The sequence below is a fragment of the Pseudophryne corroboree genome, chromosome 4 (assembly GCF_028390025.1).
Source record: "Pseudophryne corroboree isolate aPseCor3 chromosome 4, aPseCor3.hap2, whole genome shotgun sequence".
Lineage (NCBI taxonomy): Eukaryota > Metazoa > Chordata > Amphibia > Anura > Myobatrachidae > Pseudophryne > Pseudophryne corroboree.
In genome coordinates, this window is record NC_086447.1 from 603,871,987 (window position 1) to 603,897,618 (window position 25,632).

The 25,632-nt window shown below is 46.2% G+C and overlaps 2 protein-coding genes across 5 annotated transcripts in view; one reads left to right on the forward strand and one right to left on the reverse strand.

Annotated features, from left to right (window-relative positions):
• The window catches only part of AGT (angiotensinogen), a 60,150-nt gene extending 48,646 nt beyond the window's left edge, over positions 1–11,504 (forward strand). For all 4 annotated transcript variants that reach the window (XM_063917583.1, XM_063917585.1, XM_063917584.1 and 1 more), the window contains one exon: positions 10,534–11,504. In XM_063917583.1, coding sequence (XP_063773653.1) covers positions 10,534–10,725 — 192 coding nt within the window. In that variant the 3' untranslated portion in view covers positions 10,726–11,504. The remainder of the gene's footprint in view (positions 1–10,533) is intronic.
• A 1,630-nt stretch (positions 11,505–13,134) lies between these two features.
• Positions 13,135–25,632, reverse strand: part of COG2 (component of oligomeric golgi complex 2) — a 199,487-nt gene continuing 186,989 nt past the window's right edge. The window contains exon 18 of the mRNA XM_063917580.1: positions 13,135–14,250. Within this exon, the coding sequence (XP_063773650.1) occupies positions 14,155–14,250 (96 nt within the window). The 3' untranslated portion in view covers positions 13,135–14,154. The remainder of the gene's footprint in view (positions 14,251–25,632) is intronic.

Consider the following 25,632-nt stretch of genomic DNA (forward strand, 5'->3'; position numbering starts at 1 on the left):
AGATCCAGGGATCTTTCAGCACGGGAGATTCCAGAAGGGAATTCAGGAGGGAATGGACTAGGGTCCAGAAGGGAACAATGATAGGGCAGGTCCACCATATATGAAGCATAGTGCCTCTACATCCACAATTCCTCCAACAGTTTGGGGAGGAAGATGGGAAAAATGTATTGAGTTTATCAGGGGTATAGTACCAACGATAGTAGATCTTGTATGCCGTCTCTTTAAAAGCAGTTGCAATAGAGCTCCTAGCTATCCCCAGTCTCATGTCGTCCCAATCCTCGGCCTCCGGGGGGGATCCAAGATCATGCTCCGAAGCAAGTTCGTGGGACCTGGAAGAGGGAAGGGTAGAATCTAGTAGGAGGGAATAAAGTTGGAATATTAAGCCTTTGGAGAGGTGGGAGTTTATACATATATTTTCAAAGGAGGTGAGGTCACGGAGTAAGGCAGAAGAGGGCAAGGAACATAAAAAGTGACGAATTTGTAGAAATTGGAAGGGATTAAGTGTATGTGAAGGGGTCTTCTGTTGGAGATCAGATAGGGATAACCATTAGCCCCGATCGGCAAAATCAACCGGGAATTTAAAACCCAGGAGTATCCATACACGGAACCTCGTGATCGAGAATCCAGGAGGAAACAGAGGGTTCTGCCAAATAGGGGTCAAGGGTGAGGGAGTGGAGGTAAGATTCATCTTCAGAGCGTGGGAGTCCCAAATTTTAAGATTAAATTTAATAGTGTGGAGTAGTTTGGACATTGGGGGCCAGGAAGTAGAGGATAAACCCCACAAGGGGGTCAGCTCTGAAAGGTTAATATAGGCTGATTCAATATCCAACCAGGAGACAGAACCAGGGGGAGCGTAAGAGGTAACAATATGAGAGAAATGAGAGGCCAGATAATAGAGTTTAATATCGGGGAGAATCCTACCACCGGTGGAGGTCGGTCTTTTCAGAGTGTTGGCAGAAATACGGGGGGGCCTGTGATTCCAGATAAAACGAACAAGGGCTTTCTGGATGTTACGAAGGAAGGAAGCAGGGACAGCTACAGGGAGCGTCTGAAAAAGATAGAGCCATTTGGGGACTAAATTAATTTTAACGGCTATAATCCTACCCAGCCACAAAATGAACAGATTCCAGGATGTTAAATCAGTTTGAGTTTTGGTGAGGAGAGGTGGAAAATTTTCATGAAAGAGGGAGTCGTAGCGGGAGGTCAAATAAATCCCCAAATATTTGATCTTTGTAGGCTGCCATCTAAAGTTGAAGGTGGTGTGAAGGGATTCAGCTTCCCTTGGGGGTACATGGAGCAGCATAGCCTCTGATTTAGAGTAATTGATTTGTAGCCCGAAATAAGACTAAGATTGAAGGACCGAAAATAAATTTGGGAGCGAAATAAGCGGCTGAGTCAGGGAAAGCAGAATGTCATCCGCGAAGAGAGATTTTAGGATTGGTATGGGCCACGCATATTCCATGTATACCCTGATGAGATCTAATTTGAGAGGCAAGCGGCTCAATAATAAGGGCAAATATTAATGGGGATAGGGGGCATCACTGACGTGTACCATTAGAGATGCGGACCGTGGCAGACGGGATGCCTTTAATTAAGACCGTAGCGGAGGGGGCGGAGTAAAGTGCCAGGACACCAGTGAGGAAGACACCAGACAGGCCATAGGCCTCCAGAGCGGCTCTCAGGAAACTCCAGGAGATCCGATCGAAAGCTTTTTCAGCATCCAAGGAGAGCATAATAGTAGGGGATCCCCTGGAGTTCGAGATATGGATAAGATCGATAGCACGCCTGGTGTTGTCCCTCGCCTGACGGCCCGGAATAAACCCCACCTGGTCATAGTGGACGAGAGAAGGGAGATATGGGTTCAGGCGGTTGGCCAAGATTTTAGCAAATATTTTTAAGTCCAAGTTCAGGAGGGAGATAGGGCGATAGCTAGCACAGTTAAGGGCATCCTTGCCTTCCTTAGGGATCACCACAATTCTGGCCTCTAACATCTCAGGAGGAAAAGAGTCGCCATGGATAATCTTATTAAACAGGGACTGTAGGTGGGCGGAGAGAAGGTTGGAAAAAATCTTATAGTACAAAGCCGTAAACCCATCCGGGCCAGGAGACTTGCCAATTTTTTGCGCGAGTATAGTCTGGGCAATTTCTTCCACCGAAATCTCACTGTTAAGATGATCCATGGCATCCTGAGGAAGTTTAGGCAAACTAGAAGCAGAGAGAAAGTGAGAGATTAGGTCAGAGTGGGACGGGGAAGATGGAGCAGTCGGAGGGGATGGTAGATTGTACCATCGTAGTAGGATTGGAAGGCGGCCCTAATGGCAACAGGATCATGGACTAAATGATTGCAGAGGTCCCTGATGGAGATAATATTTGTTTTGGCCCTAGCGGATCGGAGTCGTGCCGCCAGAATTTTGTCTGCTTTATCCCCGTTCTCATAGAAAGACTGACGAAGCCATTTAAGACGTTTGGCCACTCGGCTGGAGAGAAGGAGATCAAGGTCCGCTTTAACTTTAAAGAGTTCAGACAAAATAGTCTGGTCAGAAGATGCCTTATGCTGAGCTTCAAGGGTATGGAGTTTAATAGAAAGTTTGTTAAATTGAGTAAGATACTGTTTTTTGGCCTTAGAGGCCAGGCTAATGATGTGTCCCCGGAGAACCGCCTTATGTGCTAACCAAAGAGTGGATCTCGAAATGTCTGGGGAGTCATTCAAGGCAAAGTAGTCGGAAAGCTTGTCTTGAAGATGGGACCGAATCTCCGGGTTATGGAGGAGGTAGTCATTAAGACGCCATGTCATGGGACGAGGGCAAGAGAGAAGGCTGGAGAGGTCACAGGATATAGGGGCATGGTCAGACCAGATGAGTGGATCAATATGGGCGGAATGGAGATTCAAGGCAAATTCGTGACTGAGCAGGATCATGTCAATGCAAGAGTAGGAATTATGGGGTGAAGAATAAAAAGTGTAGTCACGCGCAGAGGGGTCTTTTATCCTCCAAGAGACATGGAGGAGGGCCCTAGAGCGGAGAGAGTCTGACGAGGAGAAAGAGGGCAGAGATGGAGAGCGGTCCAAGTCAGGGTTTAAAACAGAGTTAAAGTCCCCTGCGAGTATGAGTGATCCCTGGCGGACCTGAGTAAGAAGGGTGTCCAATTTGGCAAAAAAAACTCCTGATGTTGGTTAGGGGCGTATATGTTGGCTAGGGTGCATATTTTGTTGTTAAGTTTCCCCACCAAAATAAGGAACCGGCCCTCCTTGTTGACTTGGGAATCGATAAGCTCAAAAGTGAGGTGGCAGGCAATCAGGATCGCAACTCCCCGTTTTTTGGCCGTATGGTCACACGCATAGAAAGAGTCAGGGTATGGTTTACAATGAAGTGCAGGATGGGACTTATGTAGGACATGAGTCTCCTGGAGAAAGACCAAATCACCCTTATGGAGCCTAAGAGATGCAAAGAGCTTTCCTCGCTTCTGGGGGCTATTTAGCCCCTTCACATTAAAAGAAAGGACCCGGAGACCCATGGGCAAACAGCGGAGAAACAGGCAAGAAAGAAAAATTGTAGAACCGTAGAAGTAGCGTAAGGAAGTGGAAAAGAAGAAAAGGAAGATGGAAAGGATAAGACAGCGTGGTCAAGAGGGAGGGAGGAAGGGAGGGAAACCGGAAGGAAGGGAGGGGCAGGTGGTCATCCGGCAGTGGAGGCCAGGACCGGTGGCGCTGACAGGGGGAAGGGGTACTAGGTGTCGGAAAGGTACCTAGGTCAGCTAGGGGGCTAAAAGCCTCAAGGGGGCGCAGCAAGGCAGTGCATCACAGAGCGTGTAACGAGACAGCCCCCCCCCCCCTCAAGAACCTGAGGGAAAAAGCTAGAAAAAAAAGACAAGATCAAAATGCAGTTGGAGCGCTATTACTAGAGAAAAAGATAAGAAAAGAAAAAGAAAACACAGAAGTAACGGAATATCACAGTGCAATAAAAGTTAGTAACATAACAGTTGAAAATCGGTTAAGGGTTCGGGAAACCAGAACATGGAAGATCTAAAGGTGAACTGCTCCCCAGCTGGGGAGTACGACGGTTACAGGTCGACATAAACAAGGACACAAGGTAACAAATCAGAAAACATGATGTCAACTCAAGGTACTGGAGGCGGTACTGGGGAGGTCGCAGAAGCTGGAACTGTAAACCATTTGGAACGGGGAGGCGGATTCCGCTGTGTCCGTGGAGGTAGGCGTGTAGCGGAAGGGTCCTGGTCATCAGTATGGATGCCTAGTCTGGATAACAGCGATTGGGCCTTAGACGGATATCTTGCCGAGTAGTTTTCCTTGATGCCATACCAGGATGCGGAAGGGGAAGCCTCAGCAGTACTTAATGTTATGTTGGGAGAGCAGGGAAGTGATGGGCTTAAAGTCTCTACGTTTGGCCAGGGTGAGCGAGGATAGGTCCTGGAAAATCTGTAGGGAGACATTTTGGAAGGAAACAGATCCCAGACGCCGGACTTCTCTCAAAATGGCCTCCTTTGCAGTGAAATAATGCATTTTGAGAATAACGTCCCGAGGCTGGGAAGAATCTTGGGAGCGAGGTCGGAGGGCTCGGTGAGCTCGGTCCAGAAGGAGATGATCTTCAGGAGTGCTAGGGGAGAGCTGGGTAAAGAGGCGCTTGAGGTAAAGATCAAGGTGGGCCGTTTCGATCTCCTCAGGGATACCCCGAATCCTAAGATTATTTCTCATTGCCCTATTATCCTGATCTTCATGCTTCTCCCGCAGTTGGGCAACATCTTGACGGATCTGTTGGAAGTCTGTCTCAACTGACTGTTGGAACGTCACCACCTCCTCCACCCGCCTTTCAAGTTGATCAGTTCTAGAGCCAATTTCTGCAATATCGGACTTCAGGGAATGGAGAGCTTGAACAGAGGTCTTCACATCTCTGACCTCCTTAAGGAGGGAGAGAAAGTCCCGGCGGGTGAGGGGCGTGAGATCGTCGTCTTCAGGGTCGGAGTCAGAGAGAGCGTGAGAGGGTTCAGAAAAGTCAGATCTACTCTTCGCTGGAGTGCTTTTTTTTAGTAAGGAAAGGCATGAGGTCAGACCCCTGTGATTTTTTACCACCTCTAAGCATCTTGGGGATGGGGCCGTCGACAAGATAGGAGGGAGAAAGGGTGTTCCAGCAGTTTAGCTCAGGACCAGGGGGGTAGGGTAGCAAGATTAAGGAAGAATCATGAGGGGGTCAGGAGAGATGTGGGTGAGGAAGGGCCAGGGAAGCTCAGCTCTGTAAAGGGGCCACGTGGGTTGAGGAGATAAGTAGGGCTGAGCGGTGAGCACTGGAAAGGCCTCGCAGCCCGGTACAGGGGGGCCCACCCACCAGGAGAGGGAGCCAGATAGCTAGGGGACAGTGGCTGCGGAGGGTGCCAGGGTGTTCCTTGAGTCCTCACTCCTGTCCAGGGCTAACAGATGGAATAGCTCCACGGGGTGAGGTCCGGCCACGGACTGGCCAGTGACCAGGACACCCCCAAGGTCAGGGAGCAGTGGGGCAGCAGGAAGGAGGCATTGGCTGTGGGAGCCCAGGCTGTAGCAGTAGAAGGGCTTCCCGGGGGCACCAGGGCAGATAGGGCGATGGGGGTAGTAGAGGGCTCTGGGGACTGAGATTTGAAAAGACCAGGGCCAATGTGGGTGTTCAGGCCCCCAGGTACCATATAGGGTGCGCCCGAGGCGTCCACGACACAGACACCACCAGCCCGAGGCCCAGAGCACCGGGGAGCAGGAGGGTCACGGGCCGCCAAAGCGACCAGTGCAGCCTGGAAGGAGCGGTCTGGAAGGCTCCAAGGGGCTCACAGGGTAGAATGGAGTGAGCAGGGAGAACAGAGAGGAAGGGGGGCGGGAGCGTGCAGGCCGCACGGCGCTCCTGGAGCTCACCTCTGAGTTGCTGCAGCAGGCTTCCGACCAGGTTGAGAGAGCAGGGGTAAGCCCGGGGGACAGCATTCCCCCGCTGTGTGCAGCGATGTCTCCAGCCTGCGTCTCCATTCTCAAAGATGGCCGCCGCGCGCCCGGAGCCTCTCTCTCCGTGGCCGTGCAGAGACAGCGGGTGCCGAGTGATGGGCAGACGGAGCGGGCTAGAACCTTGCGGCATCCACGGCAATGGGACTTCCGGCCAGCGGGGAGGAGGGAGTAATCGAGGCCCCGGCTTAAGAGTGGTGGGTCGGCCGCAATCCGCAGGAGCCGGGAAACCGGCTCCCCGATTCTGCAGCATGAATCCACCAACGCCCAATGTGTCCCATAACCGGAGACCAAGCTATGGGGTACGTAAATCAGGGGCAGGTGCTGTGTGTGGACCGTTTGTAGGGCAAGTGTACAGAAGCTCCCTGGTAATGCTGCCTGTCTGTTCAGCCACCAGGCCACGCCCCCGATAAATTTACACTTTTGCTGGTTTCAGAACATGTTTGACCAAGCTCTGAAGTTCTAGATCCTTTTTCCCTGGAAGAAAAACTCTGTAGTTCTGTGTACAGTATCCTTCCCAAAAAATGACAGCCACATTGTTGGAATCAACTCTGCTTTTGGCAAGTTTAGGAGCCAACCATGTTGTTGAAGAACTGTCAGGGAGAGTGCAATGTTTTGCACCAACTGGTCCCTGGATCTCGCCTTTATCAGGTGATCGTCCAAGTATGGGATAATCGTGACTCCATGCTTTTGAAGGAGAACCATAATTTCCGCCATTATGTCGGGGGAAAAAACCTCGGAGCCGTGGATAGACCAACCGGCAACGTCTGAAACTGGTAATGACAAACCTCAGTGACGATGAGGAAAATGGAAATCTGTAAGTAGGCATCCTTTATGGCTACCGAAACAATGAAACCTCTTTCCACCAGACTGGAAATCACTGTCGAGATTCCATCTTGAATTCGAGTCTCTTTTGGTAGAAATCGAGGGATTTCCATTTAGGATTGGCCTCTGTCCGGTCTCGGGACCACGAAAAAGGCTTGATTAAACGGCTTCACCCTGTTGTGACGGGGAAACCAGGACAATGACATGATTCTGACACAATTTTTGTACTGCGTCGCATACTACCTCCCTGTTCGGAGCAGAACTGGTAAGGCCGATTTGAAAAATCGTTGAGGGGAAACGTCTCGAAAATTGCCAGTTTTCTGAATGAATCCAGAACTGACTGAAGAGTTTTTAGACGCGCCCCCACCGGTGCGGCCTCCCGCAAGAGAGCCCCAGCATCATGCAGTGGATTTGGCAGACGCAGAGGATGATTTCTGCACCTGTGATCTTGAAGAGGCTGCAGACCTCTTCCCTCTTCCCCTTCCTATACCTGCAAAGAAAAAGGAATCTAACTTCTTGTGCATCTATTGGGACGAAATGACGGCATCCAATAATGATGCATCTTCCTTCGTTGTGAGTGAACATAGGACAAAAAGGTTGACTTACCTGCGCCCATTGCCGAGATCAAATTAACTAGGCCATCACCAAACAAGGCTTCACCTTCATAGGAAAGAGGCTCCATTTCTTCTTGGAGTCAGCATCAGCATTCCATTGGTGAATGCCCAGTGACCTCCTAGCTGAGACCGCTATGGAATTGGCCTGTGAACCCAAGAGTCCTATTTCCCCTGCAGTCTCACTTAAGCATGCTGCAGCGTCCTTGATATGACCCAATGTAAGGAGTAGCCCATCTCCCTCCAGGGTATCTATATCGGATGACAAGGTATCCTACCATTTTTTAACACTACTACTCACCCATGCGCCTGCCATGGCAGGTCTGAGTAATGAACCTGTGGTTACATAGCTAGAATATAGTGTAGCTTCCTGCATACGATCCACTGGATTTGTGACATGGTCCCATGCAGAGCAGGGAGTGACTCCCACTTTATTCTGTCCGCGGATCCAGGAACGAATAACAACCAGAATCCTCCAGGGGATTCTTTCTCAAACAGAGCGCTCAACACATGAGATCACCTATCAGTATATATCTATACATACACATACCCATACATACGTATATACATATATTAATCCACATACATATATGGACCCTCCGTCAGGAACAGCAGGGTTCTCAGTGACGTTAATGCGTCCTTAATTGTACTGCTCTTTGTCAATATTGGATCTAATCAGGAAACAATCTGGTCGACATAGGAATCAGTACCCGTGTCGGTATCAGGGAGTAGCAACTGGGCAAAATAACATTTTTGCGACCCCGAGGAGTCTGGGACACAGATTTATGCAACCTTACTCTGATATGAATCACATTATCATGCAATTTTTTTTACCCAGTCAGTTATTGGTGGTGCCGACAGGGCCACCCACACACGTCTGTGTCCCTAATATAGTTTCCTCTTGGGAAAAAACATTCAGCCACCGACATGTTGACACATATGTACCAAGTACCGACAGACACACCGGCTTATGGGAGTAATCTAACAGAGGGACACAGAGGATTTTTCAGCACACAAAACCAGCGCCAAAAATACACAGTCTGGACAATAATAAATACATCTATGACAGACTTGTAGCGCTTTATATAAACAACAAGCACCCATATTACTGCCCCCCCACCCCCCGTTTTGCACCCTGAACTTGTCAGCAGTCAAGGAAGGACTAGCGTCTCCCTGAGGAGAAAAAATGGCGCCGAGCAGTGTGCTGGTGAGGTGAGGAAGAAGCCCCGCCACCGTAATGGCGCACTTCTGTCCCGCTCATAAATAATTAATTAATTACGCTGGCGGGGTAAGGACAGTGCCCAGGCACTAATGTCCACTTTTTTGGCAGCCTTTTGTGATTTATGCTGCCCAGGGCGCCGCCCCCAGCGCCCTGCAGTGCTGTGTTGTGTGGGAGCATGGCGCGGTCTGCCTTCCGGTGCGCGGTACCTCAGAAATTCCGTCACTGAAGAGTCTTCTTTTCTTCTGTTACTCACCTGTCTTCTGGCTCTGTAAGGGGGTGACGGCAGGCTGCGGGAGTGGGCATCTAGGCGTACCCAGCGATCATCACCCTCAGGAGCTAATGGTGTCCTGTAGCCAGAAGCAGAGCCCTTGAACTCACTGGAAGTGGGTCATACTTCTCTCCCCTAAGTCCCACGAAGCAGGGAGACTGTTGCCAGCAGCCTCCCTGAAAATAAAAAGCCTAACATAAGTCTTTTCAGAGAAACTCAGTAGAGCTGCCCTGTAGTGTGTGTCCAGTCTCTCTGGGCACAATTCTAAAACTGGAGTCTGGAGGAGGGGCATAGATGGAGGAGCCAGTTCACACCCTTTGAAAGTCTTAAAGTGCCCATGTCTCCTGCGGATCCCGTCTATACCCCATGGTTCTGAATGTGACCCCAGCATCCTCTAGGACGTATGAGAAAACAGGATTTTAATACCTACCGGTAAATCCTTTTCTCCTAGTTCGTAGAGGATGCTGGGCACCCGACCCAGTGCGTACTTTACCTGCAGGTTGTTCATTATAGTTACACAAGTTGTGTTACATTTGTTTTTAGTATGTTGCTGCAAATGGTTCATTCCTGTTGGCATGTGTTATGTTGAATGCCATGTTGTGCGGCATGGTTGAGGTGTGAGCTGGTATGAATCTCACCATTAGTATAAAAGTAAATCCTTTCCTCGAAATGTCCGTCTCCCTTGGCACAGTTCCTATAACTGAGGTCTGGAGGAGGGGCATAGAGGGAGGAGCCAGTTCACACCCTTTGAAAAGTCTTGGAGTGCCATTGGCTCCTGCGGAACAGTCTATACCCCATGGTACTGAAGTGGACCCCAGCATCCTCTACGGACTAGGAGAAAAGGATTTACCGGTAGTTATTAAAATCCTGTTATTAGCATAGCTGGGTATATATAAAGCCGGGGACACACTATATGATATATTCGCGATCTTGTAAAGCAAGATGGATCGCAACTATCATATAGTGTGTACCCACAAATCCACCCAGTTCATTATATAATGAATTGGGTGGTTTTATCTTCCCATCTGATGTTCTGTACATCAAATGGGAAGGGGCAATGGACGACACAGTATAGTTATATTAGGCAGGTAACGATATATTGCGGATCACACAGTGTGCACAGCAATGCTATATATCTTTAAAGTGCATCAGCCAACATTGAGTTGTGAACCCAGCTTTGAGTGATTCAACTATCCTTTCATTTAAATGAGCAGCTGAACAAATGAGCAAAGCAAGAAAAATAAGTAATCCACTACAATACAAATTGAGGTGTATTAAAAAGGCCTACAGGTACATATGCAAATAAATTTGATAAACTTTTGGATATGGGAAAAGTATTTTCATTATGCTCATAAGATGGCCGACCAGTAAACCTAGATAATGGTGCAACAGGAACTCTTAGCATCTAGCATGGCTGGGAACAGAATGCAATTATATATCAAGAATAGACTAGATTAAATCTTACAAGGTAAGCAGCACGTATCCAAACAACACAATAAGCAAAAACATTTCATATGCTACAATGCATTACATGAACCACTATAATGTACATCTCATACTCTACAGAATATCCTTATACTAATTTTAGACTAATGTGTTAACGTACCAGTTAAATGCTTTTTTATTCTGTTCTTAGGTTATAAATACAGTTCATTTTGAACTGGAAGATAGTGCTGCAGATCCCAATGATGTACAAAATGTCCAGAAGAACGACAAAGAATCGCTGACAGTAACCTTTAATAACCCATTCATTGCCGCCATGTTTGAAGGAACTACCAAGGCATTGCTTCTGATAGGAAGAGTTGGAAACCCAGTGCACACAATTTAATTTTTTAATCATTTTGACCAAATAGTGAAGGTGAATGAACACAGTTCATAAAAACACTATACAAAGAGATAAATTGAGAGTAGCTGTCTATACTAACAAACTCATTTATTACTGATAAGCACAGTATGCCTTATATCAGGGTTAGAGTGTATCACTAAGTGTGTAGTCAAATAAACAAACAAACACAAAGCTGTGCATTTGTACACAAAATGTTATCCTTTTATTGTTTTTTTTTCCTGTTGGCGTATACCTAAATGTTTGGATGCAGACAGTGAAAACTTAGTCATACTCTACAGCAAAAAGGCTTCAGAAATCTGACTATCATATCCATTAATACATAAGAGTTTGAATTTTACATATACCCAAGTTTTCAACAAAGTGAAATATAAAAACATGCCATGGTCAGTGCTAGGCAGACATCCAGTTTATATTTTTTTTTATCAAGCAAAGTCCATTGAGAAGGCTGCATTGGAAAGGTGTTTAGATTAGGCTTGGTAGGTGGGATTTGATTTAGGAGGAGGGACAGGTTAGTGGACCTTACCTCCATGTACCTAATGGCAGGGTCCACTAATCAGTAACTTCAAATGAGCCACATGTACAGTAATTGTCCTTAGGAACATTGATACACAGTAAGCATCAGTACTTGTCTAAAACATGTTCCCTCTTGCTGTACAATCATGCAGATTCCAGTGCCTTGCGGGAATCATGGTCACAGCCAGCATCAACCTCTCATTGGGGCACTTACTTGTTCAGTGAATAAAGTTATTCTAATTGTTAAATATTTGTGGTTTTAAGTAGATTTATTCCAGAAGCAAATGGAGACATGGTCATGGAATTTTGCCTAGGTTTAAAAACTGTGTTTTTTTTTGTATTATATTATGATGTTTTGTGAATTTGTAAGTGTTCATCGCTTTAATCTGGAATAACTTTTTTTGCTCTTTGAATGGTTCATGCAGTTAGACCACCATGGCCCATATATGAACCTTTGCCTAACCACAATTTTAAAACAGACTGACCAACTGTTTAAGTAGAACTTAGTAAGTGCACAGTATAGATCAGTTTAGAGATTCATGCACTCATTTAAATTACTATATGAAAATAATGAACCTGTCCTGAAAGGAATTAAGAAGACCGATCAGGCACCATATACTTGTACAGGCAATGCAGATGTCAGAAGCTCCAATTCAATGTAAAAACATTTCTGTAAATTAACTCTAACCACAAAATAAGGCTTTTATAAGTAGAAGTAAAATCCATATGCTAGCCAAAGTTTTCCATTACTGTTCCTCCCATGCCAGACTTTGAGACAAAACCAGCGACGGACTGGGGCATAAGGACCCACCAAGGGAATGCCGTGGTATGGGCTTAAGGGTCTACCCAGCCACCACTGAGGCTTGGCTAACCAAAAGAGAGTGCATGGTCTGGGCCCCTGATAAACATATATAGTAAATATTGCTAGTGCAAGCATGATAATGTACCAGATTAATTACAGCAGAAAATACACCATTGTCCTGTGCAGTATATAGTCACATAATGTATACTGTAAATTGCAGATGTAAAGTCTGGAACCTGATCCCTAGAGCAGTGGCATCACTACACGGGTGCGGGACGCACCTGGTTGACACCAAAGTGCCGGCTCCTCTTCAGTGCTGGACTGTAACATTATGTGCAGCACTCGTCTCCTGTGACAGTGTGGGAGCCGGCACTGCATACTGACTGGTCTCCAGGACCTCTGAAGTGCCAAAAACGGTGGCGCGCAATGAAGGCGTGCAAACAGCCTGTCCTCCAGTACCGGGTGTATTCTGAGGTAGGGATGCCTTAGATGAGGGCATAAATGTACTAGGTGTACAAGTAAAAAATTATAATGTGTCAAAGGGTGTGATAAGCAGCTTCCTGATTACATCTATCAAGGCTACTAATATGTCTGATGCCCATTATACAGTGGCACTGAAATATTTTTAATCCGTTACAATTTTAGATTAAAGATGTAATTATGGGCGATCTTTGTTGCCCCAGCTCTAGTATAATACCCCCTTATATTCCGACTGGACACTGTGCATCTGACCAGAATAGGCTAACTGGGTGTATTTAGTTAATATATTCGGTCTCCAGTTCCATTTTCTAAACATCTCAAATGCTTCTCTATCAATATTGAAAACATGAATTCTATTTAAAAAGTCATAGAGAATAGTAGTAAAAATAAAAATATAAATAAAATAAACACATGTCACAGTTCTGGAAGGATTACTCTATATTTTGGTACAGTAGCTGTCATTCACTCTGGATGTACATGTTTTAATGAAAATGCTGCATTTTTGCAATGAAAAGCAAACATAATATGGCTTCTAGGGATTAAGTAGACTTGGACATCCAAAATTTGTTCTAGGTAAGGTAGCGCGGACATCTGCATTGTATTATTATTATTATCCTTTATTTATATGGCACCACAAGGGTTCCGCAGCGCCCAATTACAGAGTACATATGCACATAATCAAAACAGTAAAACAGTGACTTACGGTTGAAGACAATATAGGACAAGTGCAGGGTAACTAAGCATAACTACACCAGTAAACAACATAAAGATAAGTTCCAGGTGGCCAAAAAAACTGCTGGATCTGGGCAGTTGAAGATTATTAAAGTAAGAAAAGGATAAGCACATGAGGGAAGAGGGCCCTACTCATGAGAGCTTACATTGTAAGGGGAGGGGTAGACAGACAGGGGTGACACAAATGGGGAGCATGGGATTGTAGTAATTAGAATAATAACTAAACAGGATCTGATCCCTCCAATATGTCCTTTAGGGTTTATCCTCTAAAATAATCTAACCTCAGTTGATTTCCAGTAACCAAGTTTCATGTTAATACCACTTTACAGTACACACGATAGGTAGTGGTAAACTGTAACATGATCAAAGTGTCATTTTCTAATTAGGAAAGCTATTTAGAAGTTCTGCACAATTACCACATTTGCAATTAGCTTTAGTCTAGAAACCCGTCTCTCCATACTGTACATCGAATGCCAACGCCACCCTGTCTTGTTCACTGTTCCTTAGAACAGATATATGTGGGTGTAGATTTACATGTAGGAAAAGATCACCAAAAAATAGAAAAGGAAACATTTATTTGAGGGATTCTACAAAAGTGAGCTAATCTTTTTATAATGTACAGTGAAAAACAATCTGCATTAAATATTAAGCAATATATGTAAGATTATACAGTTGCAATAATATTTAATTATATTTTACAACCACAATAGCATTTCTTCATAGACTAAAACAAGTACAACAGTAATCAATGATTTGGTAGAGACATCGCTGCTGTAAATAAATATTATTAATATACCAAGAAACCTATAGAACCTGTTAAATTTACAAGCTGAAGAGATGAAAATAGATCACAGCAGCTCCATATTATACAGTTATTCTTTGCTTTATTCTGTGACAATCTGCTCCCTGGCAGCTTGCACTAACTCTGTAAGAGCAGCACAGCTTTTTATGTCATCTGCGCTCAAACCAAAGTTCTGAATCTAAAAAAGAAAAAGAAACAAAAAGAGGTTAGACTATATTGCTGATTGGCTGGTAATTTATCTATCTACTAGTTTTAAAATATCTGCCCCTATATCTAGATAGATGTGACTTGGGTTATTTATATATATATATATATCTATCTATCTATCACACAAGAAGGCGGCACTCAAGGCTTCCAATGGATGAGTAATGAGACGAACAGCGTCTGTAGTTCAACGTTTTAGTCTTTATGGACTTTTTTCAAGAACAAGAAAAACGTGTACAATCTTACCTTAAATAGTGCATGCCGTCCTGGTCGCCAAGCCCGCCCTTCCGTCACCTCGAGTCCCCATCCGGTGATATCACCGCGCTGTCCGTTTTTGCACACCGCAGCTTTCAGTCCGGTCACCTGACCTCCTCCCACATGGTGACCGCTTCCGGCGCCGGCTGCGTGGAACGGACAGCGCGGTGACATCATCGAATGGGGACTCGAGGTGACGGAAGGGCGGGCTTGGCGACCAGGACGGCATGCACTATTTAAGGTAAGATTGTACAAGTTTTTCTAGTTCTTGAAAAAAGTCCATAAAGACTGAAACGTTGAACTACAGACGCTGTTCGTCTCATTACTCGTCCATTGGAAGCCTTGTGAGTGCCGCCTTCTTGTGTGTTATGTTGGAGTCCTTTGGACTTAAGGAGGGCACCAGAGCAATTTCATGGGACAGTAATGTGAGTGCCGATCTATCTTTGCATACAGTATATATATATATATATATATATATATATATATATAAAAAATAAGATTTTACTCACCGGTAAATCTATTTCTCGTAGTCCGTAGTGGATGCTGGGGACTCCGTAAGGACAATGGGGAATAGACGGGCTCCGCAGGAGACAGGGCACTTTAAGAAAGGATTAGGAATACTGGTGTGCACTGGCTCCTCCCTCTATGTCCCTCCTCCAGACCTCAGTTAAGGAAACTGTGCCCGGAAGAGCTGACAGTACAAGGAAAGGATTTTGGAATCCAGGGTAAGACTCATACCAGCCACACCAATCACACCGTATAACTCGTGATAAACTTACCCAGTTAACAGTATGAACAACAACGGAGCATCAGACAACCTGATGCAAACATAACATAACCCTTATTTAAGCAATAACTATATACAAGTATTGCAGAAGAAGTCCGCACTTGGGACGAACGCCCAGCATCCACTACGGACTACGAGAAATAGATTTACCGGTGAGTAAAATCTTATTTTCTCTAACGTCCTAGTGGATGCTGGGGACTCCGTAAGGACCATGGGGATTATACCAAAGCTCCCAAACGGGCGGGAGAGTGCGGATGACTCTGCAGCACCGAATGAGCAAACACAAGGTCCTCCTCAGCCAGGGTATCAAACTTGTAGAATTTTGCAAAAGTGTTTGAACCCGACCAAGTAGCTGCTCGGCAAAGCTGTAATGCCAAGACCCCTCGGGCAGCCGCCCAAGAAGAGCCCACCTTCCTTGTGGAATGGGCTTTTACTGATTTTGGATGCGGCAATCCAGCCGCAGAATGAGCCTGCTGAATCGTGTTACAGATCCAGCGAGCAATAGTTTGCTTAGAAGCAGGAGCACCCAGCTTGTTGGATGCATACAGGATAAACAGCGAGTCAGTTTTCCTGGCTCCAGCCGTTCTGGCTACATAAATCTTCAAAGCCCTGACTACATCTAGTAACTTGGAATCCTCCAAGTCACGAGTAGCCGCAGGCACCACAATAGGTTGGTTCAAATGAAAAGATGACACCACCTTCGGCAGAAATTGCGGACGAGTCCGTAATTCTGCCCTGTCCATATGGAAAACCAGATAGGGGCTTTTACATGATAAAGCCACCAATTCTGACACACGCCTAGCCGAAGCTAAGGCCAATAGCATGACCACTTTCCACGTGAGATATTTTAAGTCCACGGTCTTAAGTGGCTCAAACCAGTGAGATTTCAGGAAACTCAACACCACGTTAAGATCCCAAGGTGCCACTGGCACAAAAGGGGGCTGAATATGCAGCACTCCCTTTATAAACGTCTGAACTTCAGGAAGAGAAGCCAGTTCCTTTTGAAAGAAAATGGATAGGGCCGAAATCTGGACCTTAATGGACCCTAATTTTAAACCCATAGTCACTCCCGACTGTAGGAAGTGAAGGAAACGGCCCAGCTGGAATTCCTCTGTAGGGGCCTTCCTGGCCTCACACCAAGCAACATATTTTCGCCATATACGGTGATAATGTTTTGCTGTCACGTCCCTTCCTAGCCTTTATCAGCGTAGGAATAACCTCATCCGGAATGCCTTTCTCCGCTAGAATCCGGCGTTCAACCGCCATGCCGTCAAACGCAGCCGCGGTAAGTCTTGGAACAGACAGGGCCCCTGTTGCAACAGATCCTGTCTGAGAGGCAGAGGCCATGGGTCCTCTGTGAGCATTTCTTGCAGTTCCGGATACCAAGTCCTTCTTGGCCAATCCGGAACAATGAGTATTGTTCTCACTCCTCTTTTTCTTACGATTCTCAGCACCTTGGGTATGAGAGGAAGAGGAGGAAACACATAAACCGACTGGAACCCCCACGGTGTCACTAGTGCGTCCACAGCTATCGCCTGAGGGTCTCTTGACCTGGCGCAATACCTTTGTAGCTTTTTGTTGAGGCGGGATGCCATCATGTCCACCTGTGGCAGTTCCCATGGATTTGTAATCTGTGTGAAGACTTCTTGATGAAGTCCCCACTCTCCCGGGTGGAGGTCGTGCCTGCTGAGGAAGTCTGCTTCCCAGTTGTCCACTCCCGGAATGAACACTGCTGACAGTGCTTGCACGTGATTCTCCGCCCAGCGAAGAATTCTGGTGGCTTCTGCCATCGCCACCCTGCTTCTTGTGCCGCCCTGGCGGTTTACATGAGCCACTGCGGTGATGTTGTCTGACTGAATCAGCACCGGTTGGTTGTGAAGCAGAGGCTCCGCTTGACTCAGGGCGTTGTATATGGCCCTTAGTTCCAGGATATTGATGTGCAGACAAGTCTCCTGACTTGACCACAGCCCCTGGAAGTTTCTTCCCTGAGTGACTGCCCCCCACCCTCGGAGGCTAACATCCGTGGTCACCAGGACCCAGTCCTGTATGCCGAACCTGCGGCCCTCGAGAAGGTGAGCACTCTGCAGCCACCACAGAAGAGACACCCTGGCCCTAGGGGATAGGGTGCTCAGCCGATGCATCTGAAGATGCGATCCGGACCACTTGTCCAATAGATCCCACTGAAAAGTCCTCACATGGAACCTGCCGAAGGGAATGGCTTCGTATGACGCCACCATCTTTCCCAGGACTCGCGTGCATTGATGCACCGACACCTGTTTTGGTTTTAAGAGGTCTCTGACCAGAGTGACGAGCTCCTGGGCCTTCTCCTCCGGGAGAAACACCTTCTTCTGGTCTGTGTCCAGAATCATGCCCAGGAAGGGCAGTCTCATCGTAGGAATCAGCTGCGACTTTGGAATATTCAGAATCCAGCCGTGCTGTTGTAACACCTCCCGAGAGTGTGCTACGCTGATCAGCAACTGCTCTCTGGACCTCGCCTTTATGAGGAGATCGTTTAAGTATGGGATAATTGTAACTCCTTGCTTTCGCAGAAGCACCATCATTTCTGCCATTACCTTGGTAAATATTCTCAGTGCCGTGGACAGACCAAACGGCAACGTCTGGAATTGGTAATGACAGTCCTGTACCACAAATCTGAGGTACTCCTGATGAGGTGGATAAATGGGGACATGCAGGTAAGCATCCTTTATGTCCAGAGACACCATAAAATCCCCCTCTTCCAGGCTTGCAATGACCTCCCTGAGCGATTCCATCTTGAACTTGAACCTTTTCAGGTAAATGTTCAGGGATTTTAAATTCAATATGGGTCTGACCGAACCGTCCGGTTTCGGAACCACAAACATTGTGGAATAGTAACCCCTTCCCTGTTGAGGGAGGGGAACCTGTACCACCACCTGCTGGAGATTTAATTTGTGAATTGCCGCTAACACTACTTCCCTTTCTATGGGGGAAGCTGGCAGGGCCGATTTGAGGTAACGGTGAGGGGGCATCACTTCGAATTCCAGCTTGTATCCCTGAGACACAATCTGTATAGCCCAGGGATCCACCTGTGAGCGAACCCACTGGTGGCTGAAATTTCGGAGACGCGCCCCCACCGCTCCTGGCTCCACCTGTGGAGCCCCAGCGTCATGCGGTGGATTTAGTGGAAGCCGGGGAGGACTTCTGTTCCTGGGAACTAGCTGTATTGTGCAGCTTCTTTCCTCTACCCCTGCCTCTGGCAAGAAAAGACGCACCTCAGACTTTCTTGCCTCTTTGTGATCGAAAGGACTGCATTTGGTAATACGGTGCTTTCTTAGGTTGTGAGGGAATATATGGCAAAAAATTTGACTTCCCAGCCGTAGCTGTGGAAACTAGGTCTGAGAGACCGTCCCCAATCAATTCCTCACCCTTATAAGGTAAAACCTCCATGTGCTTTTTTGAGTCGGCATCACCTGTCCATTGCCGAGTCCACAGGACCCTTCTGGCAGAAATTGACATTGTATTTATTCTAGAGCCCAGTAGGCAAATGTCTCTCTGGGCATCCCGCATATATAGGACAGCGTCTTTTATATGCCCCAGGGTCAGTAATATGGTATCCTTGTCCAAGGTATCAAGTTCCTCAGACAGAGTATCTGTCCATGCTGCTACAGCACTACACATCCAGGCCGACGCAATTGCCGGCCTCAGTAGGGTACCTGAATGTGTATAAACGGACTTCAGGATACCTTCCTGCTTTCTATCCGCAGGATCTTTTAGGGTGGCCGTATCCTGTGACGGCAGGGCCACCTTCTTAGATAAGCGTGTCAAAGCTTTGTCTACCCTAGGGGAGGATTCCCAGCGTAACCTGTCCGTTGGCGGGAAAGGATACGCCATAAGTAACCGTTTGGAAATCTGCACTTTCCTATCAGGAGAATCCCAAGCTTTTTCACATAACTCATTTAACTCATGTGAAGGGGGAAAAGTCACTTCTTGCCTTTTTTCCCCAAACATATAAACCCTCTTGTCAGGGACAGGGTTTTCCTCTGAGATGTGCAACACATCCTTCATTGCTATAATCATGTAGCGGATGGCTTTAGCCATTTTAGGCTGCAACTTTGCATCATCGCCATCGACACTGGAGTCAGAATCCGTGTCGATATCTGTGCCAACAATCTGGGATAGTATGGCGCTTCTGAGACCCTGACGGCCTCTGCGCTGTAGGATCAGGCAAGGGTTGAGACCCTGACTGTCCCAAGGCTTCAGCTTTATCCAACCTTTTATGCAAGGAGTTTACATCATCATTTAACACCTTCCACATATCCATCCAATCAGGTGTCGGTGCCGTCGGCGGAGACACCACATTCATCTGCACCTGCTCTGCTTCCACATAGCCTTCCTCGTCAAACATGTCGACACAAGCGTACCGACACACCACACACACAGGGGATGCTCTATTTGAGGACAGAACCCCCACAAGGCCTTTTGGAGAGACAGAGAGAGAGTATGCCAGCACACACCCCAGCGCTATATAACCCAGGACTTAGTGTTTACCCAGTAGCTGCTGTATTAGTGATTTTGAGCTAAATTTATGTGGCCCCCCCCCCCCCCCTCTTTTTTTACCCTCTTTCTACCGTGATTCTGCAGGGGAGAGCCTGGGGAGCTTCCTCTCAGCGGAGCTGTGGAGAGAAAATGGCGCTGGTGAGTGCTGAGGAAGAAGCCCCGCTCCCTCAGTGGCGGGCTTCTGTCCCGCGATTTTGTGTAAAATAATGTCGGGGGCTCATGCATATATACAGTGCCCAACTGTATATATGCTCTTTTATGCCAAGAGGTACTCAATTGCTGCCCAGGGCGCCCCCCCCCTGCGCCCTGTACCCTACAGTGACCGGAGTGTGCGGCTTTAATGTGGGAGCAATGGCGCACAGCTGCAGTGCTGTGCGCTACCTCATATGAAGACAGGAGTCTTCTGCCGCTGATTTTGAAGTCTTCTTGCTTCTCCCGCCGGCTTCTGTCTTCTGGCTCTGCGAGGGGGACGGCGGCGCGGCTCCGGGATCGAACGACCAAGGGTGCGTTCCTGTGTTCGATCCCTCTGGAGCTAATGGTGTCCAGTAGCCTAAGAAGCATGACCTATCCGCAGTTAGTAGGTCTGCTTCTCTCCCCTCAGTCCCACGTAGCAGAAAGTCTGTTGCCAGCAGATCTCTCTGAAAATAAAAAATCCTAATAAAATACTTTCTTATTAGCAAGCTCAGGAGAGCTCACTAAAGTGCACCCAGCTCTGTCCGGGCACAGATTCTAACTGAGGTCTGGAGGAGGGACAGAGGGAGGAGCCAGTGCACACCAGTTTTCCTAATTCTTTCTCAATGTGCCCTGTCTCCTGCGGAGCCCGTCTATTCCCCATGGTCCTTACGGAGTCCCCAGCATCCACTAGGACGTTAGAGAAATATATATATATATATATATATACATATACACACACACACACACACACATACATGTTAACAATTTAGAAACACTACAAAGAATATGCAGTATTCGATGAAGCAGAATTTATAAGTTATAGGGTAGGCGTGGCAAATATATATTCTCACAACTGCTGATTTACGGACAGGGTCCGATTCAGAGACGTACTAGCTGCAGGTGCGATTGCTATGCAACGCAACTGCAGATATCAGCAAATGAAGCTACCGCCCAGAAATGAAAAGAGGCGCTCACTGGACCAACCACTACACATTCACAATTGCGTACACATACGCAGCCTATAGGCAAGAACAAGGAACACCGGGCTGAAGGGTAGACCTATGGCTACACAAACTGGACCTGGCAGTAGTCATGCAGGTGCCATGTTTTTTTATGTTAGGGTTCTCAGCTGACGTCAGATACATGCCCCGATAACGGCCATGACACGCCTGCATCTTAAGAACCACTCTAACGCCATGTTAACACTACCACTTTGCAAATTAAACCTCACTGCGTGCGGGTTAGCAGCGGCATCTTGATCCAAGCGCAATGTGAAGACAGCATGGGGGTAATTCTGAGTTGATCGCAGCAGGAACTTTGTTAGCAGTTGGGCAAAACCATGTGCACTGCAGGGGAGGCAGATATAACATGTGCAGAGAGACTTAGATTTGGTGGGTTATATTGTTTCTGTGCAGGGTAAATACTGGCTGCTTTATTTTTACACTGCAATTTAGATTACAGATTGAACATACCACACCCAAATCTAACTCTCTCTACACATGTTAAATCTGCCTTTTCGTATTTCTCTGAATCAGGCCACGTATCTTCAGAATGTGGAGCGGTTAATGATCACACAGCTTCAACGCTACATTCATGAAAGAATGCTTTCTGAAAACTTCTACAGAGCTTAACAGCATGTCATCTTGGCTTCAGCAGTATTTTTGCAGTTTGACAGTGTATACAATGTACCAGCATAATCAGGAGAAGGTATAACAGGGTTTATAGGCTGTCCAGTAAAATACAAAAGTTATGTTCTGACTTTTTCAGGTCATTCATTGTTCCACATTTGCACCTTTAACCACTTGCCTGGCATGGTCACATCAGATGCGACCAAACCAGCAAGTGTTTTACAGGTGAAACTCAGAAAATTAGGATATCATGCAAAAGTTCATTTATTTCAGTAATTCAGCTTAAAAGGTGAAACTAATATATTATATAGACTCATTACATGCAAAGTGAGATATTTCAAGCCTTTTGTTTGTTATAATTTTGATGATGGAAAGATAACCCCAAATCCAAAATCTCAAAAAAATAGAATATTACATAAAATCAATAAAAAAAGGATTTTAAATACAGAAATGTCGGCCCCTTTTGCATGAATAACTGCCTCAATGCGGCGTGGCGTGGATTCTATCAGCCTGTGGCACTGCTGAGGTGTTATGGAAGACCAGGATGCTTCAATAGTGGCCTTCAGCTCTTCTGCATTGTTCTGTCTCATGTCTCTCATCTTTCTCTTGGCAGTGCCCCATAGATTCTCTATGGGGTTCAGGTCATTCGAGTTTTCTGGCTAATCTAGCACAGTAATCCCACGGTCATTGAACCAGGTTTTGGTACTTTTGGCAGTGTGGGCAGGTGCTAAGTCCTGCTGGAAAATGAAGTCAGCATCTCCATAAAGCTTGTCTCCTGAAGGAAGCATGAAATGCTCTAAAATGCCCTGGTAGATGGCTGCGTTTACTCTGGCCTTAAAGCACAGTGGACCAACACCAGCAGATGACGTGGCTCCCCAAATCAACACAGACTATGGAAACTTCACACTGGACTTCAAGCATCTTGGATTGTGTGCCTCTCCATTCTTCCTCCATACTCTGGGACCTTGGTTTCCAAATGAAATGCAAAATTTGCTCTCATCAGAAAAAAGGACTTTGTACCACTGAGCCACAGACCAGTTCTTTTTTTCTGGTCAGGAAAAGGCCATTCAAAAGTGTGGGGGAGCTTCACAAGGAGTGGACTGAGGCTGGAGTTAGTGCATCAAGAGCCACCACACACAGATGGATCCTGGACATGGGCTTCAAATGTCGTATTCCTCTTGTCAAGCCGCTCCGTCAGAAGTGTCTTACCTGGGATAAAGAAAAAAGAAAATCTATGGGGCATTGACAAGAGAATACCTTTATGGAGATGCTGACTTCATTTTCCAGCAGGACTTGGCACCTGCCCACACTGCCAAAAGTACCAAAACCTGGTTCAATGACCGTGGGATTACTGTGAATCTATGGGACATTGCCAAGAGAAAGATGAGAGACATGAGACCGAACAATGCAGAAGAGCTGAAGGCCACTATTGAAGCATTGTGGTTTTCCATAACACCTCAGGAGTGACACAGGCTGATAGAATCTATGCCACGCTGCATTGAGGCAGTAATTCATGCAACAGGGGCCCAAACCAAGTACTGAGTACATATGCATGATTATACTTTTCAGAGGGCTGACATTTCTGTAATTAAAATCTTTATTTTATAGTAATTATATGTAATATTCTAATTTTCTGAAATTTGGGATTTGGGGTTTTTCTTAAGATGTAAGACACAATCATCAAAATTATAACAAATAAAGGATTGAAAATTCTCACTTTGCATGTAATGAGTCTATATAATATATTAGTTTCACCTTTTAAGTTGAATTACTGAAATAAATGAACTTTTGCACGATATTCTAATTTTCGGAGTTTCACCTGTATCTGACTGGTCGCACAGGATGCGACCAGTCAGATAAACAGTGTTAGCAGCGGCAGGAAAGGAAACTTCCCTCCGCTGAGCTGTCAGAGAGGATGGAAAGGTCCCTCTGCCTCCCTGCACCCTCCCCTCCGTGCTGACGATCATTGCTGATTGGTCAGCATGGCAGGACGCCCCACCCAGCGGCTGCATACAAAGTGTAAAGCAAAGTGTGCCCTCCGGCATCGGTACTACAAAATAATGTAATAAACCCATTTGACCCTATTAGTGTACTGGTACCCAAATTAAACTGCTCAATCTATGAGAGATTGAATATCGGTCTGCAGAACTGCTCTATTGTCTACTGACATTATCAGTTCTGTCTTTGAACACCGCAATGGTGAACACTAAATTGTAGGATCCACCCATGTCTGGATGTTTAAACACACACCACATGATCATTTGTAAAAAGCGTACTCCTACAATTGAAGAACCAAAATGGACTGAAATCCCGTCATGCTATTGACTGGCTTGTTTCCAGACTATTGATAGTGGTTTCAAGTACAGCCTTGAAAGGACTAAAGCCTACAGGACGTGAACACGGGCCCGAATACTTCCCTTTAGGGGCGGGCAATGGAAGGAACCCAGCTTATTCTTAAATAGCTGAGAACAGCATTTGTCTATTAAGGACCAAATAAAATTTTGCCAATATAAGGCAACGCCTTTATTTCTTTTTTTGACGTAGCCGTAGCCTGCCACAACCGCAACCAGTGTCCAACAGGTCGCAATAGTAGAACTGAGAACTGTTTTTACAACAGAATCGCAGTGAGGTCTGAAGTTCCGAAAATATGCACTGCCAGTACGGCAAGCAGGCAGCTTAGCCAATTGTCCACCCAGTCTGCTGTAGCAACATCCCTAGATGCCGAAGTCAAAACACTCAGCCGTGGTCACAATATGATACGTGAAAAATATATAAGCTGTTGTAGGCCAAACTGAAACACTTTTGTCCATGCTACTAAATTTAGAGGTAATTAACACACTTTCTGCAGTATAGTCGGACTGAATGACAGTCTGCAGAACTGCTTGTTATCTACTGACATAGGCAGTCCTATGATAAAAAACCACATGGGTGTTTTACAGCTGGAACTAGGTTATAACCTTGCAATCATCCATGCCGGTGCTATCAGCAATCTGCATGATTGCTGCCTAGAATCGTTAGATTGAACAAACAATGAAATAGGTATGACTACTAATAGGTTTGCCCAGACCTTGCTGGTGCACAGAACAGCATTGCTGAATGAGTTTGACTTTACGCAAATAAACACAGCAATATAGGAAAGACATTTTACAACCCCCTTTCCTCAGTAAAATAACTGAATGGTGTGTGAAACAGAAGGCTTAGCACACTTAATGAAACATATGTGCTGTACTAAAATTACTAACACCACTGCCCCCTCCGGTGGCTGTGCTTAGTAGGACCAACACCCAAATTCCTGTAAAAAGAAGTAAGTTAAGAATTAAAATGGAGGCTGTAACATGTGTGTCTGTATATATATATATATATATATATATATATATATAAAATCTATCTATTACAACAACAAAAAAAGATACACACAATAAGCATGCAGAACACAGAGAGCGTCCATAGAATGTCCCCTGTACCCACCATGGGAGAAAATGGTGCTTTAAACATAAGGCACCCACACATGACGACAACGCTGTGTGCAGGGAGCTGTAAGCACAGTGTGCCACTAGCTTCATACTGTGCTGGCTTTGTGCAGGGAGACGCGGACATACAGCACTGGAGGCTCTTGGGTATATGCAGAGAGCTGAGGTTTGATTTCTGTACCACATGCTCCCTGAACAACCCCGAGCTATGCAGAGATCACATGGAGGGAGCTGCAGTCAGATTACTGTACCGCACGCTCCCTGAACACGTACTGGCTGTAATAGCTAGGAAGGGAGAACATGGAGTGATCTGCGGTCAGATCACTGTGCCGCACGCTCCCTAAACACAGATGGCTGTAATAGCTATGCAGGGAGCTGCGGTCACATTTCTGCACCGCATGCTTCCTTAATACCCACAAGCTATGGAGGATCACATAGAGGGAGCTGCTACATCGGGGCTAATAGGATAGCCCCCGGCGATACAAATACCCGCAGTCAGTGAATTT